Source organism: Hesperophylax consimilis, chromosome 16 (genome assembly GCF_061612785.1).
Source record: "Hesperophylax consimilis isolate HC1 chromosome 16, BYU_Hcon_1.0, whole genome shotgun sequence".
Taxonomy (NCBI): domain Eukaryota; kingdom Metazoa; phylum Arthropoda; class Insecta; order Trichoptera; family Limnephilidae; genus Hesperophylax; species Hesperophylax consimilis.
This window is the reverse complement of record NC_142851.1, coordinates 7750363-7767153: the sequence shown is the minus strand read 5'-3', so window position 1 is coordinate 7767153 and position 16791 is coordinate 7750363. Positions and strand designations below refer to the sequence as shown.

Here is a 16791-nt window from a genome sequence, read left to right as displayed (position 1 = left end):
TAAGTAGGTTTATATGTAAATTACTTTTATCCACCCCATAACCCATGAAAGTATTTTGAATGTATAAAATATTTAAAAAAAATTATTCCTCTAGGTATGTGCTCATTTGCCGTTTCACTACAAAATAATAAACAACTAGTAGAGAATGGTTTATTTATGAACTAGTATTTTTTGGTTGAAACATGTAATGACTAATGAATGGGTGAGGTTTATTTATGGTAAAATGAATATATTTATTTATGTTGCAATGGTAAGCAACGAGAGTGGTTTATTTATGTAAGCAACACTTGCTGTTTGGCAGATGTCACTTTCTACATATGAAAGAGATATATAATTTTAGCTAAAAATGGTCGTGGGTGCCTTTCCTGCTATTAAACTAGGTGTATTACTTTTTAAGCAGATCAGTAAACCTATAGCCAATATTGTCAAGGAGAGAGCAAAGAATAATGCCTTCTTTAGAACTTATGTATGCATGCCTCCGGCCCAATGTGAGTTGCCCAACTTTTGTGGATGCAATCAACGAAAATAGATAATAACATAATTTTTGTTTAAATATGTTTTAATCTTTTCCAGTCTACAATTGGTGCGAAATTAAATCTAAAATGTGGATAATGAATCTTGGAAAGCCTGTGAATATTCCAACACTGAATGAGCAGCAAGCCATTGAACTGGGAGCGAATTTACTCGGAGAAGGAATTATATTTGTTATCGGTGCCGGCGTTCTTATATTCGAATACAACAGGTAAATAATATGAAATACTTCATGCATATTAAATTCACGGAATGAGGTTAAACATCATTCCTCTGACTGATTGTGCAATAAAAATATTATCATTTTATTATGTTGTGTTGATCTCTGAAATAATAAGAACTTACTCTGAATATAACTAGCTATTCTGAGGAAACTACTTACCGTAGATTTCATACTATTTTTGGTAAATATACAGAAAATAGGGAAATGGCTTAAACGCACTTTTAATTGAAAAACCACTGTTTATCAGTTTGATAACAATTAGTTACTTATTATTTAAATAATTACTTCAGTTTCCGAAATTGGAAAGCAATTGGCATTCCAATGGTTGAGCTTTCAATCAAATTGTGATCAGCTGTCAAGCGTAATGGTCATATTATTATGATTACCATAATGCTTCATATCACTTAAAATATTTTTGTTTGTGTAAGCTTATATACTGTGCTTCATCACTTAAAATAATACACATTACGTTTTGTTATAATATAATTTTAGGAGCTCTAAGAAGGAAGCGGTGAAGGAAGAAGAGCGCCTGAATGAAATGACCTACCTGGTGAACACCGTCAAGGAGCTGTACTTCACGGTGCAAAGTCAAGACACCCAACTGCGCCAGATGCACAGAGTTATTGATGATTTAGGTATTTATATAATATCACTTTACTTATAATTGATCAGATAACCTTGTTTTTAGACTTATTATGATATAGATCTTTTTAACATCCCATTAATCCAAAAGTCTCAGCTTCCTAGCTAATTGATCACCAAATAGAATTGAAAGGTGTAAAGGAAAAAACGAGAAAATTTGCAAATAATTGTTTACAAATATCTCAAATCATTTTAACTTTCTAAATAAATATTTCTAATGGAAATAGTACTCGATGTGTCCTAATGCTATATTTGTGTTCTATTTCGACGGCTGGAGGCAACCACGTGATAACCTATTTCGGCACAAGCGGGTTCTGCACATTTATTAAATAAAATGCGTCATTATTAGTATTTTGCTCCCGGCTGCCCAACATTGAAACTTTTTGCGGAATAACTCTGCAATTATAGTTTCCTGAGCTTTAAAACTGTAAATTTTAAATGGTAAAATATCGCATTAGGTACATTCTACATGTAAGCATTATTTTTCTAAATTTTAACCTAATTCAGTTTTTTTTTTTTTTTTTCTTTAAACATAGGAGATGGTTGACGTAAGGTTCCCGTGAGCACTTAGGCCATAGGCCCACTGTATATACTATCTCCCATTTTACCCTTTTCACAGTAATCCGGTCCCTTTAATAAAGTTCACCAAGGTTGTCATTGGATATGTGGATATGTCTTCTATTTCAAAAGTCAGAACCAAATTTGGGATGTTTGTTGAAATAATCGATTAAGATTTGTTTTTTTTTTTAACCTACGGGTAATTCCCGCGGTCTGTGATTCATTTTACTTTGTACACAGTCGCAAACATGGCTGGAAGACGATTGAATGGATAGCATTTACACCGGCAATATGTTGTTAAAATATGTATACATAACATACTTCATTACAGTGGCGGCTCGTAACTTTTGGGTGTAATAGAGTACTAATATTACAAAAAATAGCATTATTGATGTTGTTGTAGCTGAAAATGACATTTTTTTTTTTCTTCGAAAATTTGATTTTTTGTATGAAGATTTTCAGGAAATTTCAGTTTGGCCGTGAGCCGCACGGATTTCCTTAAAATCTACACATACAAAAAAAGTTTTTAGGTACAACAACATCAATAATGCATTTTTTGTATTATTAGCACTCAAGTGCACCCAAAAGTAACGAGCCGCCACTGCTCCATTATTGAGATAACTAAGTTAGTTTGTTTCATTACCACTGCACTACATACCAGGGTGGGATTTGGCCTGTACCATTCTTCCCGTCTCGCTCCATGCAGTCTATCCTCCCCTTCGTTATTTAGTTTGATCGCAATATTTTTCTTATTTTCAGAAAGCAGAGTAGTGGTGAAGCCGTGGATTGCGAAGAAAGATCCAAAGGATTCTGACGAGCCCCCTCCCGAGGGTTCTCTTCCGAAGTTGAATGAGGAAGTGTTATCTTCCCTCATCACCCCCGAACACTCTGATCACTCTGGACCTAAAGATTCCAAAGCTGTGCCCTTTCCAGACAGCGGCATTGTCATGAAGTCTTTGAACTATGTAGAATTAGACATCCTGAACACCTCCCAAGCTGAGATGAACAAGAAAACAATACCTATCAAATCTAGCTCAACTTATGAGAGAAAGCCCAACATTGTTATGAATGCACTCTCTTATATTGAACACGACATCAAAGGTTTGTTGTAAAAACCTCACAATCTAATGAGCCTAGCAACGCAATGTTTTTTTTATTGATATCAAGTAATACTGTAGCAAAACTACTGTTTTATGATGTTAAATATGAATTTATTTTACATATTTACCTTTGTAGTTTTTAGTTAAAAGCTTTTAGGTTTGCGATTGGAAAAGTATTCACCTGTATATACATGTATGTTCTTCATTGGAAACCCTTATAAAATGAATACTTTAAATAAATGAAATGTTAAGTTTAAGCCAACAACAATCCTATTATTTCTTAGAAAAAAACAGTATTAAAACACAATTGAACAGCTGAAGCTGTTTCATATTTAATATTATGTTACCAGTTCTTAACATATTCCATCTTTTGGATTCGTTAGTTGTTTCAAAAACATCATAACCTAATGAGGTGCTATGAATTAAATACGAAAATCATTATTTTTATTTTTCCAGTAGTATAGGTAAATTATATTTACCTAAATATTTAAAAGTATTCATGACTTGCTTGCAGAAAAGTTTTATGGTAATTTTCTGCATCCATATTTTTAAGCTCAATAGTAATTTTGTATGATATACTGCCATTAGAAATGAAAAACTTATAAAATTATTATATCGTCATAATTGAATGTAGAAAAAAACGTATATACAGTATTCTCGGTAACCCGCTGCTCGATCATCCGACAACTGCTAAAATCTGCCATTATTTTTACTAGTTGAAAGCACAAAATCAAGCTCTATAATTTGCCAGAATTCTTATTTTAAATTTATTAGTCAATCGCGTTCGTAGACTCGAGCGCCAAGCTTTATGTACCGATGGGTTGGGTTATCTTACTCACACACTCTGTTACAATAATTATGGTGTGTTTCCACTTTTCTATGGTTATTTCATAGATTCTATCAGTGAGAACAGGCTATCTATGCCATAGAAACCCAATGTTGAGTGAACTTCAACTTTTGTCCTATTCTGTACAGAATCGTCCATAGAATAGAGCAAGTTTGAATGAAATAGAATAGTACTTAAACATCGCAACCATTCCTTTCCATTTTCAAACAGATCGTTCTATGGAATAGATCAGGTGGGATCCCAGCTTTATCGCAGTCTAGCTTGCTCTAGTTTACCATTTCACCAACCACTGGGATTAATTTATTTTATTTTAGGAACTTTTTGTTAATACTCTGCGTATTCTAGCAACTGTCGCATGTGCTTCTGTTCTTTTTGTTTGAATAAGTTTACAAAGTCTTCTCGCAAGCATAAACATGACTCCTCAACTTTAAACAATAAAATAGAAATGATTTTAGATTTTCACGTCCAAAAGTATTATAGTGATTTATTGTGCCATGTTGCGCACCTCCTTTTTTAGCCAATATTTCGGACAGCATTGTGTCCATCAATCAGGGCAGAGTGAAGTCCTGGGAAAACGCATAGAGCTCGCCTAATTACGGAGGCAATTCATAAAAATCCAATTAACATTAATAAAGACGACGGGGATGAGCTCAATAGTTCTTGGTATCCGGTAATTGACAGTTACACCAAAACTAAGCGCAGAAAACTGTTTTAAATTATAGTGTAATACCATCTCTTAAAGCAGGGGTGGGGAACCTGCGCCCCTCGAGGCTTTTTTTATGCCGCTCGTGAGCACTTTTGTTGCGGCCTGCTGTCGACAAAAAAGAGTATAAAAAATTTCTTTCAGAATGCGAGAAAGGTTTTCTTTCACGGTGTTTCAGATACATTTTTAAGACATTATTACCCAGAGAAAGGTATAACATAACTGACGGGTACTTATGATTGCATCTACGTTACTAGAAAGCAGTTTAGACATATAAATAGGCGATCCAACATCCCGTTTTAATTTCTTATTATTTTACTAATAAGAAATTAAAAGTGTATTAGGAGAGTAATGCTAATTGAACTGGTGACTCGCTTACAGATAATATTACAGTTGTGGATTCATCTGCAGGCGCATTTATGAAGGAAACCATTCTCGTGCTTGAAGTGCAGTTTTAAAATTCTAGTTGCAGACTATGTGCTGCAAAAATCTGAGGAAGTGTTCTGGGTGTAGTTTTAATTAAAGTTGGGAATTTGCACAAGGATTAACTTTAAGTTAAAACCAGTTTTGTGTTCAGATATGTTTATAAAATCGAATATGCAGACTGCTGCCGGATTCCGAGGGAAACCATTTGCTTACTCTGCATGTAACGATTATTTAAGCTCATCATCTCTTATGCAAAATTTCTATTACTATGATGAGGATTCCGACTCCAAAATCGAAGTGCGTCCCATGGGTGATACTACAAGCATTCAAATGGCCCCCGACAATGAAAAGGTTCCCCACCCCTTTTTGGAGTTGGCAACACGGTATGACACCTACATACCTAAGCACACACTTTACTACATCGATTAAACTTTTGATGATGGACACTGTTATGCTGTCCGAAACGATGGCTAAAAATTACTTAATTAATTAATTGACCCCAAAAATTAGTCAATATAAAAAACTTTATGTTTTACAAAAGATCGACAGCGGTGTTTGTTTGTTTTTATGAAATAACTTTAATTTTTAGCATATTCAGTATATATGCACTACAATCCGTCACTTTCACTAATTGGACACTTGCCTCGTTTATTAGTGGCGGATTAGAGAGGGAGAACTATATATAATGCTTTTTTGTAATTAATTTAACATTCGCCAAAATTATAATTATTTTAATGGCCACTTACATGCATATTACATTAAATACTAGTCAAATAAAACAATTTCACTTATTTTGCAAAAAATAAATATACTCCGTAGGAATTTAAATAATTGAACATTTTGTATTATAATATTTATGTTTTTGCCAAGAATACAAATACATAATTAATGTATTGGTAGAGAGAATATTATGTTTTTGTGGTAATTTCACTTGTTTCTTATAATTTGTATAATAAACAAATTATTGTTGGTATTTTTACATTTTTTTTGATACCCTCTTTAATTTTGTCATACCACACTACTTTTTTTAATGTGAATAAATCACCTGGAGCCAGTAAGCCTATGGCATACCCCAATTGTGGAATTGGAAAGTTGTGAGGCTGAAGGTAGCGTGGAGGGGAAGGAGGTGGGGTAGAGGAAGGTGGGGAATTGGTGATAAAAAAGAAAAAAATGCTTTTTATTTTTTGGAATAACTTTATTGAGTAAAACCTCAAATTGTAATATTTAATTATTGAAGACAATATTAGCGATTTCTAAACGAAAATCTGAAACAGAACACTCAGAAAAGGATACGGTCACATCTAGGACTCGAACCCAGGATCTTTGCCTTGCCGGGGACCGCTCTTTACCACTGAGCTAATGGGACCCTATCCCGGGATAGGGTTGATTTTTCTGTTTCAGATTTTCGGTTAGAAATCACTAATATTGTCTTCAATAATTAGAAAAAAATGCATTTATAACTGGTGCCAAAAGCACAAAATCTGTTATTTTTGTGATAAATGTGACAAATTTAATGCCAGATACAAACGTAACGCGTCATCTCGATCTTGGCCCAACTTCCGCCTAGGCCCGAGAGGCACTGCCTATTGTTCCAACATAAATAAACCACCCACGGTTCCAACCTTGAGTTGGGAACCCCGGCCTGGTTCGGATTTTTATTTTATTTTTTAACATTAGCTCCACACAGGAGGCCTCGATAAGAAATAAATTCCTTTTAAGGCAAAATTCACCTTTGGCGAAGCATTTAAAATGGTACAAATTGAGGACACGGCAAATAATGCATCAAATTTTCCATAAGGCCCTAATGTCAGAGAGGGCCCCGGCTAGGTACCAAAATGATACACATCGAGGATGCAGAACTCGGAAAACTTTTTTGCATGTTTACTTGCGGAAAATGTTGCTTGTGCAATGATGGAGAACTTTGCTAGCAGTGGTTTGAACCGACACCTGACACACACTCAGCTACTAGCCGGTTAAGCTAATATGTTTTTTTAGGTTTCCGTTTTAAACATTTCTAAAATATTTGCATTCAAAAACACTAAAGGATTTTTGTCTAAATATTGTTCGGATGCAGACTCTCTGAAAAATAGAAATCGACACCATGCATTTGTTTTCCCTTCAACCTAAAAAAATTTTCACTTTCGGCATTTTTTCCGTGTGTTTTTGAATACAATAATTCATGTTCCACTCCCTGGGTACACACATGCTAACCCCAATTGGGGAAACCATTGAAAAAACTTCCTCCGTCACTTTGCAAGTGTTGTAACTAATTTTCCATTCCCTTCACTCTCGTTACTTACTCCAGCTGGCTAAGCCATAGTTCTACAGGCTCTGAGAATTTTGAGGAATTGAAACTAAAGTGTTGTATTCGCAATTCTTTTCAAAGTATTTTTTTTAATATCTAAGTAGTCTTATGCATTTCATTTATTTTTATTTGACCTTTCCAAATACAAAATAATATATTCATACGCTTTCAAAAGGGGCCCCCAAACTTAGTATGCGCCTTCACGGCTTCTGACGGCCCTGTCATAATCCCGAACAATGCCGGTACACGTCAGCTTTTATGTAAATATTTCTAGTTTATTCTGACTACTTCCTTGTGACGTCTCTGTAAGCTCTATAAAAATTAAGCACCCCCCTAACTCGAAAGCTGGCGACACCCTTGTCTTGCACCAAGGTGATACTGAAATATACCTTGTCTTATTTTAAATGATTAAATTTGGAAATAACACAAATCAATCAAATAAAATTTACTTGCACACGCCGTGATTTGTGTACTTCAATACTGTGAGGCACTGGAAATTTGTAGTGACTTCTAAAGCACATTTTCGTATGGTTAGTTGGTAAAAATAAAAGTAAAAATGATTTCAAAAGCTTTAATAATAATTTTAACATTTTAAAAATCAATCTAGCCATTCCGTCATGTACGTGCATAGTTGGGGAGTCACAAGTCCATTCCTGGAGCACTTGTGGATGATTGGACAGACACCACACGGCATCCTCACAAGACCGGGCGGCGGCAGAAGAGATTGTATGGACCGGTATAGTCTGTTTCCATCAGGCGCCACGGTTTTCTCTGCTTTTCCATCGTATACGAGCGTGTTAAGAATCGTTTCAAGGTCTTCAATATCGAGAGATACCTAAAAACAAAACAAAATATTATATCTCTGATCATGGGTTCTCTCTCGGCAAGTGATGAAAGAACCTCTCAGATCAATAGCGACCAGTTAATAAGTGCTTCCGAACAACCTACAAAATTTCCGACATGGCTAATCACAATACAAAACTCGGTTTTGTTATAACATTTCATACAATAGGTACCTGCTAAGCGTGCGTAACTTACAGATCAACTGTGCCTATGCAGTTTCAGATCGAGCAGTTTGTTTTTGATTGCGATCCAGAATTTGACTACATTGTTTGCATATTCCGTGAACAAGTGAAAGCTTGGGTACATACAATTGTTTTTCAATTTTAGCACACAATGAGATGAGGGATAAGTTGTTGTCAAGGATTGTCTATGATTGTCTATGGGGAAAAATCCCTAGATCCCTAGGTTTTGGATTTTAAGCGGAGAAAGGGAGTTTTTTGGAAAAAGTTATGAAATCTAGCAAATTTTGAGTAATGTCAACAAAAAATTGATGATACATTTTCTTCAGTTAACATTTTGTGCCGGAATTATTAATTTAAAATAAAATCATAAGGATGGGTTGTTTCACAGAATTTGAACAATTCATCAAATTTCAAAATTAATTTTCAATACTTTGAAAGTTCTTTTCAAATTCTGTTAATATATCATTATGGGCCAGTAGCGAAATATTAACAGAACTTGAAAATTAACTTAATAACAAAAAATTTGCTGCCTACGCCCTTTCCGCATTAATACGACGCACCTAATTTTGAATAGGTTAAAAACAGAAAAACACCTGTTAACCTTTTTAACAAAATCTATCCCATCACGCAGCAAATTTTGGCGCAAGGTATGTGTTAAGTGAAAATTCATGAATCACATATTATGCAACAGCCGGGTAAATAAAGTAAACTTAATTAAAAATTTCTCACCTTACTAATACCTAATTCCGTGATAAATTTATGTACATCTTTAGCGGTGGCGTAAGCTACATTTCTAGCGACAAGCGGGCCCGCCGGATTGTTGCGAGAATTCTCGGCCCTGCTCTGAAGAAACCTGTGACACTGTTGATTTAATACGTCAACGAATTCCGACTCAAAATCTTGGTCTTGATACCAAGCGCCTCCAGTTATAGAACGATCAGGTTCAAAATTGTACAACATGTATACCTTCTTCTTTGAAGCCTAGAATGAAAAACAAAACTAAATTAATTTTAATTAATATTGAAAGGAGTAGGAGTTCTTACCTGGAATCAATATTATTAAACAACATAATTTCCTAAGCGAGTAAATGGTAAGTGTGAACTTTTCAAAATTGGAAGATGTGTATAGAAAATTAACAAATTAAAAAAGAATCTTCTAAAAATCCAGAAATTAGAACCTTTCAATAATTATATTCTAGCAGACATTATTTTAATTCTATATTCGAAAAGTGCATACATATGTGTGAGTTACTTTTACAGGCCATTTTTAACTTTTGTACACCAGACCCCTTTTGAGGGAAATCAAAAATGGAATCAAAAATGAACTTTAAAGTGTTTCAAGTGTAAGCGATTCTCTTAAAAAAATTTATGCACTTTCTCATGACATACAGGTTTAAATCGCATATCAAAAAATTCCAGCTAGGGCGAAATTCCAATGCCAGTGAACAGTTTGTCGGCGGGAAAATATTCTTGTCACTGGTGCATAAATGGTTTTCCAGAGTAATAATCAAAAAATACATTGCATGGGTATCATATGCTAAATAAAAATAAAATAAGCCGATATGTCTGTTGGGTAAATTTATTGGGAAAGATCAATCAAAAGATTTGATACAGCAATATCCCAGTGAAACAAATATCAACAACCCATTTTTAATTACTTAATTGATTGATTAATACTTTCAAGGACCCATGGATTATTTAAAATACATTTACTTTGAACTATATGTACAATCTTGTTGAGCGCAACATTCGTAAGCTTTTGATGAGTGACAAGTTAATCATCTACACATTAAGATATATGTAGTTGGAAATTATATTTATTGGAGAATGCGAATGAGTTTGTGTGTTTGGGAAGCAAGTTTATTTGAGATAGAATGGTTGATAGAGATGTTGAAAGAAGGGTAAATGCAGGTAACTCCAGGCTGGAGGACTGAACACATTTGGCGCTAACAAAAAGCTAGCCGTTCACAATATCTACCCTGTTGCATGACAGTGAGGCATGGAACTGGCAGAGGAAGGATGAAAGAAGACTGAATGCGATGAAGTGGAAATGACATCCCTGAGGCATGTAGTAAAACCATGTATGGTCGTGTGACAAATGCGGAGAATCACAAAGGATGTGCGGCTGATGTAAGCGTAATGAGTAAGAGCAATAAAGGGACACTTAGTAGGTTTAGGCATGTAGAGCGACTGAACAAAGAAAGGAGTGTAAGGAGAATATATGACACAAATATGAATGCCCGAGGAAGACATATAACCAGAGTCAGAAAAACAGAAGAGTATTTATGACACAGTGTACAAATGTTAATGGGGCAAGGGGTGTGTACCAAGACCGTGTTGTGTGGCAGTATGTCCTCGCTGCTTACCCTTGCGGAAACACTGTGATGGTTTGTTAGTTAGTGTAATCATAATAAATTAAGGGCCAATTTTAGCAATTCCCAGACAAATATATTTATTATAGAAATACAAGTAATGTTATTGTAAGAAGTGACAGACCAAGGAAGAGGAGGAAAGACTGTGAAAGAGGACTGGAGCAGGACAGAAGGCGAATGGTGAGGGACTTCAGCCAGAGGAGAGCATTGGTGCAGGCGGTCAATTCCCACCCTGGGCTGTAGTGCCGTGTTGATGACATTGAAGTAATATTATTATTCACTATCATGGTCACACTTACGTTAACGCTTTTCACAGCTTTGATAAGTTTTTTATTTTCCAAATTCTTTAATATTTTATTCAGCTGGGTCATGATCAGATTGGACTTGAAGCGAATATCTCGTATCCATATTCCCTTGTAACCAGATTCTTCTATGATTGAGTAAACCACTTTCTCTTCATTATCAGCTCCTTTAACGGAACTCTTATTTGTGGGATCTTTTAATCTGGAAACGTGATAATACTATGTTTATTCAATATATCAAATTAAATCAAAGGATGATGGGAACTTTTGGGCTCACCCCTCAAAAGAAATAATATATAAATTAAGTATGCTAATGTATTTCTCTGGTGTCTCTGACTTACACCATTCACTACTGTATACCACAATGTTACTGTTACTAAAACTTGTTGTTGTAAAACTACATTACATTGACTTTAATTCAACTCCGTATATCATTCTGGTGCAGAGATATTGCGTTAAGTATTCCTTGGGCGTCCCCGACTTCTCTTACCATACAAACCACTCTCTAAACAATACTGGCACTAATAAGAACAAACTTTGAAATTTTCAGCATTATCGGTCGATTACTTTTCGAGTTTTCAAGTATTATTTTATTTTATAAACAAGTAGAACATAAGAAAAGAACATAATTACTATGTATCTCAAATACATTATAAATATAATTTGTCACTGAAGAGACATTAAATTCTCGAAAATTTCTAGGGTAGAGTCATAGTTTTTTTTTAAATGATTTTAATAAGTATATTTTAATGGTTGAAGGAAGGTTTTGTATGCCGCTCCCCACCCAATAACTCCGTACTATACGAATTGAATTACTATGAATTGTTCGAATTCTACGAAACAACCCGTCCTAAGACTTGTATCTAGTGACTTACGACTAAGGCCTATAAATACTGTGTTAATGACATATATATTTACATTTGTAGAAACTTACATTTAAAAATATGTCGATAAATACTCTTTCTAATTTTACTAGCGCCGGAAGAAGGAAGTTCTATAATATTAGTGTAATTTTAGAACACAGGTGCAAAATGCGCCCCGTGGGTTAGCTGGATTTATAGAAAAGTATACATATATATCTTAAATGAATGAAGTGAATTTTTATAGTGAATACCTCACAAGAGTCCCAACTGCTCCCGTCTGGAGCCAGTGAGACTATGGCATCCCCAATTGGGGGATGTTGTGAGGCTGAAGGTAAGTGGGGAAGGGAAAGAGGAAGGTGGGGAAGTACCTGGCTATTAGATTAATCGTCGATCTTTACCGCATTTAGATGATTCATCTGCCAACAATTAAATCGATTGACGTGTTATGTTCCCACTGATATTGTCCATCGGTAGGTAAGTCAATATGCATAAGCTTATGCAATCACACCAGAGTGAGGTGAATGTGGTCTTTCTACTTTATATGCAAAAGCTTACACAATCGCTCCACAGTGAGATGAATGTGGTCCTTCCATTTTATATGCATAAGCTTACACAATCGCTCCACAGTGAGGTGAATGTGGTCTTTCCATTTTATATGCATAAGCCTACGCAATCGCTCCACAGTGAGGTGAATGTGGTCTTTCCATTTATTATTCAAAGGTATTTTATGTGTGATTTCTGATTTAGTTCATTCAGTTTGGCAATTATCAGCTTTGGCGACATTTTTGTCATGAATCGTTATATGTATTAAATTTCAGTGAGATCTTCTTGAAGAGTGAAGGGAATAATAAAAGTTTTATCTGTGTTGAATGATAGTAGATTGTCACTTTTTAATATTCTCTATGTTGTGATTGGCCACGTTGTTAAGCTCATTCCATATACTATTCTCAAATATTATTGCGGTGTCATGAGCGTATGATATAGTTTTCCACATGGTGCTAAATTAAACATTTGATTAACGTATATTATTATTGTAGAATGTTTCCAGTAAAATGCACCTTTTACGGCCGCACTCATTCAAGTAATATGGAATATATTATATATAATTACGGGATATATATTTTTTAAATGCAAACCTATCACAGAATACTTTTTCAAGGATTATCTTAATTATAGAGTATGTGAAGTAAAAACAACTTATATTACACAAAACTCTTGTTTGAGGGAAGTGCATTACCCTGCTCTGGTGCGGAAGGGTCAGGTATAAACATATTCATACACATAATCATTTGTAGTCATGAATTTAATGACTATTACCATATAATATAAATTTTATTATATAATTTTATCATTTTCCGTCGGGAAAGAAATGACCTCATTTGCTTCTTCAAAATTATAAATGGTATTATTGATTCACCTACTCTACTGCAACTCATTCCCTTCAATATCCCCTCGCAAAGCCTTCAATATCCCCTCGCAAAGACTCAGAAATAATGAACTGCTCTTCCTCAACCATCATTCGACAAATTATGGATATTATTCACCACTGTCCAGAATGTGTAGACTGGTCAACTCAAGTCAAAACCTTAACTTTTGGGATAAGTCAGAATGATTTTTGCCAGTCGCTAAACAAGTGACGGAATATTATAAGTGTCCTGTGGTCCTGACCCACGGCGTATTCTTGACTTGATTCGACTTGTCACTTTATTTTCTTATATTATATCTACCATATGTCTTTGCTTTCATGTACCTTTGTCTACTCCTGTATTTTTCATTTTACTTTATTCGTGTTATTATTTTGTAATTTTGACGATGTCCATTAATAAATAAATAAATAATAAGCCTACACAACTTCTAGAATGCCGTTCGAATCAAGTAGTGGCGTACCACTACACAACTATACGTTTTCCAATGAATCACCGTTTCATGGCTTGGTAATCTGCGTGACTGGTGAGGTTGCCCTGATGACAGTCAATCTCCACAGGAAAGGGCATCAGAAGGAGAGTGGATCTGAACCGTTAGGTATATAAATAGTTGTTTCGGTGACCGGGTATCTCATCAAAATGACAATTCAACGCATCTACTAAAAGTGGTATAATGTCATGAAAAGTGATAAAACAAAAACTAGGTTAAATAGGTTACATATGTAACTATTATTATGTGTGTTGAATTTTCATTTTGATGAAATATCATGGAACCAGTTGTTTCCATTAGTAATTACGTTGAAATCAAGTATTATATATATAAAAATTTAGCCTACGTATGTTTGTGCTCGTACAACTCAAAAAGTAGTTTACCGATATCGCTGAAAATTTCAAAGTTTGTTCGTATTAGTGCCAGGACTGTTTAAGTAAGGGAACGACAGAGGAATACTTAACACAATATCTCTGCACCCGAATGAGATACAGAGTTGAATTAAAGTCAATGTAATAAATAAAGTAACAGTAACATTTTGGTATACAGTAGTGAATGGTGGAAGAAGTCGGAGATGACCAAGAAAGACATTGGCAATAGTGACGCATTGAGGGATCCAATACTTGAAAAAAAAAATTGCGAGCATGATTCGAAATATGGCAACTTTACCCAGAAAATTTGTGTGGTAAAGCAACAAAAGCTGTTGAATTATGAGCTCTGATGTCGTGAAACTTAAATAAAAATTGATGAATGATTTTAAAAAGCTGTGAAAATATATTAGTTTTCCGAGATTATTGTTATACCTGTAAATGAGAACGCCTCCTTGGTTGAAAAGATCAAAGTTTCCTTGCTGAAGAAGTTTATTTATGATGGTAACTCTTTGACCAGCAGACAGTTCTGAAACATTCTGGGAGATATCTTTGTCAGAGATGCCTTTCGGATTGTTTTGAGCTAAGGTTATTATTTTGGAAATTATTTCAGCATCTTCCATTTTTGATTATAGGGTTCCAAGATCTGAAGTCGTAGGAAGTTTATTTAAATATTCAGGCTGGAAATATAAATAAAACACTAAGATTAACTTATTCAATTGCTAAAATACTAAATTATTCATACACATAATATATAAAGTAGAATACATGTAAATCAAGGAATGCTTAGCCAATAGCCAAACTTTAATAATAATAACCTAAAAAAACATTGTTTTATTTTACCGGTGGCGTATTAAATGATGTTACAAAAGTATATATGAATGGTTGTCAACAGAAATCAACGTGTTTAATTTTTCGGACTAGGTTTTCGTTCAGGAACTTTATTTCAATGTTTATTGTGAACATGTAGTGAACGTAGTGAATAAAACTGATCAAACTGATCGACGATTGTCAAAGTGACAGATAAAAAAAACCACTCACACCATAAATTGCCATAAATAAACCACTCACACTCTATGTGACATTCATAGATAAACTAGTAACGGTGACCATAGACATGCCCCACAAGCGGTGAGCGCAATGCAATTAGCACAATAAGAATGATGAGAATTGATGAGAATGGTTTATTTATGAGCACAATCGATCATTCTCGAACTTAAGGACGAAGCAATTCGTGGACAATTTGAAACCGCAGGGGAAGATGTATGAAGGATGTCAAAACCATTTAATTTTTTTCATGTCGTATCCCATTCCTTGTTCCATCAAAGATCCAAAAAAATCGTAAGCCATTACAACTGCATAACAACATACAAATAAAATGTTAATGGATCATTATGCACCGCTCTGCATACAAGTTTTGTATACAAGATATATGTATATTAAAAGATATATTTGTCAAATAAGTTTCCCTCGCCGTAAATTTGGCTCCAATGCCATTAATACAAATTCATCGATCTTTTCGATCATCGAAATAATTTCGATTCATTGTCATAGACAAATCGATTCTTTAGCAGTCGATCCTCTCAAAAATCAATCCTCTCAGGAACAAGGACGTAGGCGTGGGAAGACAACGGTGGCGGGGCAAGGGCGGGGGGAGCAAGGTTAGGGAGGAAAAGTAGTAGAGGTGGCCAAGGGTGGGGGAGTAGGGATAGGTGGGGGAAAAGTTGGGGGTAAGTTCGGAGTGGAGTTCCAAGGACGGGGAGTAGGGGATATGGTGGGGGCAAGGTGGTGGGACAAGGCGGTTTGGCGACATAGTGTAGAGTTGGCGGGGTGAAGGGGTAAGGGCGAGAATAGTCATCAATGTCAGTTGGGTCATTCCCGCTGGACGTGAAGATCGGAGGTTTGCTTTTAATTTTTTGGATTGGTTTTCGCAATTTTTTATTGCTTTTCAACTATTGTAATAAGTTGAAACACAATAAAATAGCGTGAATACGTAAACGCGAAGAATTAAAAGCAAGCCTCCGATCTTGGCAAAGGTATCTGTGACAAAGATCGGTGGCAAAGGTACCTAATTAAAAAAATCAAAATCACAAGTCTATTGAAGATAACGATAAATAAAAATGTGACAAAATCAAAAATTGCTTAATATTTCAAGTGCAGTCCAATATTGAATAATTTTCTCCCAGGCTAGGAATATTCGCAGTCATAAATAAACGATTCACCTCGTAGTCGATATCGGCAGCTTCAAACAGTGACTGCACAGTTCACATGGAAAAAAAACGAGATAATAAGTGATGCGATTCAATGCGATGCCAGGCGAGGCGAGGCGTGATTGGGAAAATCTGGTTTAGGGAGACCCATTGACCTCTTCAACTGGTCTCTTTATTGCCTTGCACCACAGTGGGAGGGATTAATTCATAAGTCGGTCACTCCTGGACACACTAATCCCTACATTCTTGGGCCTTAATTTCATGTACCCATAAGAGCTACTTGTTCTAAAACCCTGTTTAATTGTAACAATTCCAAGACTGAGCATTTCAAACACTCGCTTTTACTTAGATTACATGAAGTTAGTAATAGGTACGCAGATGTAGCGGATCTGTTCAACTGCAC

The 16791-nt window shown here is 35.1% G+C and overlaps 2 protein-coding genes across 3 annotated transcripts; one reads left to right on the top strand and one right to left on the bottom strand.

The window, feature by feature from the left end:
• The first annotated feature begins 255 nt into the window (after positions 1-255).
• Positions 256-5943, top strand: LOC149416641 (optic atrophy 3 protein homolog). The gene is made up of 4 exons (XM_089641444.1): positions 256-488; positions 574-742; positions 1247-1389; positions 2714-5943. Exons 1-4 carry the CDS (start codon positions 347-349, stop codon positions 3064-3066), a joined length of 807 nt encoding a protein of 268 aa, XP_089497570.1. The 5' UTR covers positions 256-346; the 3' UTR covers positions 3067-5943.
• Positions 5944-7921: 1978 nt separating this feature from the next.
• Polr3F (RNA polymerase III subunit F) lies at positions 7922-15182 on the bottom strand. 2 transcript variants are annotated; one of them, XM_089641443.1, is made up of 5 exons: positions 14947-15182; positions 14614-14858; positions 11031-11235; positions 9090-9341; positions 7922-8170 (listed from the first exon to the last, which is right to left on the bottom strand). In XM_089641443.1, exons 2-5 carry the CDS (start codon positions 14799-14801, stop codon positions 7934-7936), a joined length of 882 nt encoding a protein of 293 aa, XP_089497569.1. In that variant the 5' UTR covers positions 14802-14858; positions 14947-15182; the 3' UTR covers positions 7922-7933. The 2 variants fall into 2 exon arrangements, with proteins under 2 accessions (XP_089497569.1, XP_089497568.1); XM_089641442.1 differs by having other exon boundaries at positions 15022-15182.
• Between the last annotated feature and the right edge of the window lie 1609 nt (positions 15183-16791).